This window comes from Tetrahymena thermophila (assembly GCF_000189635.1).
Source record: "Tetrahymena thermophila SB210 genomic scaffold scf_8255114, whole genome shotgun sequence".
NCBI classification, from domain to species: Eukaryota; Ciliophora; class Oligohymenophorea; order Hymenostomatida; family Tetrahymenidae; genus Tetrahymena; species Tetrahymena thermophila.
In genome coordinates this window covers 1-1,046 of record NW_002476749.1, presented here as the reverse complement: position 1 = coordinate 1,046, position 1,046 = coordinate 1, and the positions used below count along the sequence as shown (strand labels likewise).

The 1,046-nt window shown below is 21.4% G+C and overlaps 1 protein-coding gene across 1 annotated transcript; it reads right to left on the bottom strand. All coding sequences in view use genetic code 6, as the record gives it.

Annotated features, from left to right (window-relative positions):
• Positions 1-468: 468 nt before the first annotated feature.
• On the bottom strand, positions 469-644 carry TTHERM_002653512 (hypothetical protein; the record flags this gene model as incomplete). The annotated part of the gene is made up of 1 exon (XM_012795195.1): positions 469-644. A coding segment is annotated over one exon (176 nt), but the record flags the coding sequence as incomplete, so codon positions are not given.
• Positions 645-1,046: the final 402 nt, after the last annotated feature.

Here is a 1,046-nt window from a genome sequence, read left to right as displayed (position 1 = left end):
TTTTTCTTTTTATTTTTATTGTGCTTGCTTTTTTTTTGTTCTTTCTTTGTTAATTTAGCTCATCATTTTATTTTCAACTTTTGCTTTTATTATTTATTTCATATTTTTTCTTCATTTTTTCCTTCTTATTAACTATTTAATGATATATTTATTCTTCAATATTTAAAAAGTGATAATTAAATTGGTGACGAAGGTACATCAAGCTTAGGTTCTGCTTTAGCAAATTGCATTAATCTCTCAAATTTGACACTTAAACTTAGGTAAAAACAATGTATTTGTTTTAGATTGTGATATTTTAAATTATAAAAACTAATTAAAAACAATAAAGCTGTTTTTTCTTTTTATTTTTATTGTGCTTGCTTTTTTTTTTGTTCTTTCTTTGTTAATTTATCTTATCATTTTATTTTCAACTTTTGCTTTTATATTATTTATTTCATATTTTTTCTTCATTTTTTCCTTCTAATTAACTATTTAATGATATATTTTTTCTTCAATATTTAAAAAGTTGGAATAAAATTGGTGATGAAGGTACATCAAGCTTAGGTTCTGCTTTAGCAAATTGCATTAATCTCTCAAATTTGACACTTAACCTTAGGTAAAAACAATTTATTTGTTTTCGATTGTGATATTTTAAATTATAAAAACTAATTAAAAACAATAAAGCTGTTTTTTCTTTTTATTTTTATTGTGCTTGCTTTTTTTTTGTTCTTTCTTTGTTAATTTAGCTCATCATTTTATTTTCAACTTTTGCTTTTATTATTTATTGTTTATTATTTCATATTTTTTCCTTCTAATTAACTATTTAATGATATATTTTTTCTTCAATATTTAAAAAGAAACAATTAAATTGGTGCAGTGGGTGCATCAGGCTTAGGTTCTGCTTTAGCAAATTGCATTAATCTCTCAAATTTGAGACTTGACCTTGTGTAAAAACAGTTTATTTGTTTTGGATTGTGAAAATTTTAATAATAAAAACTAATTAAAAACAATAAAGCTCTTTTTTCTTTTTCTTTTTATTGTGCTTGCTTTTTTTTTGTTCTTTCTTT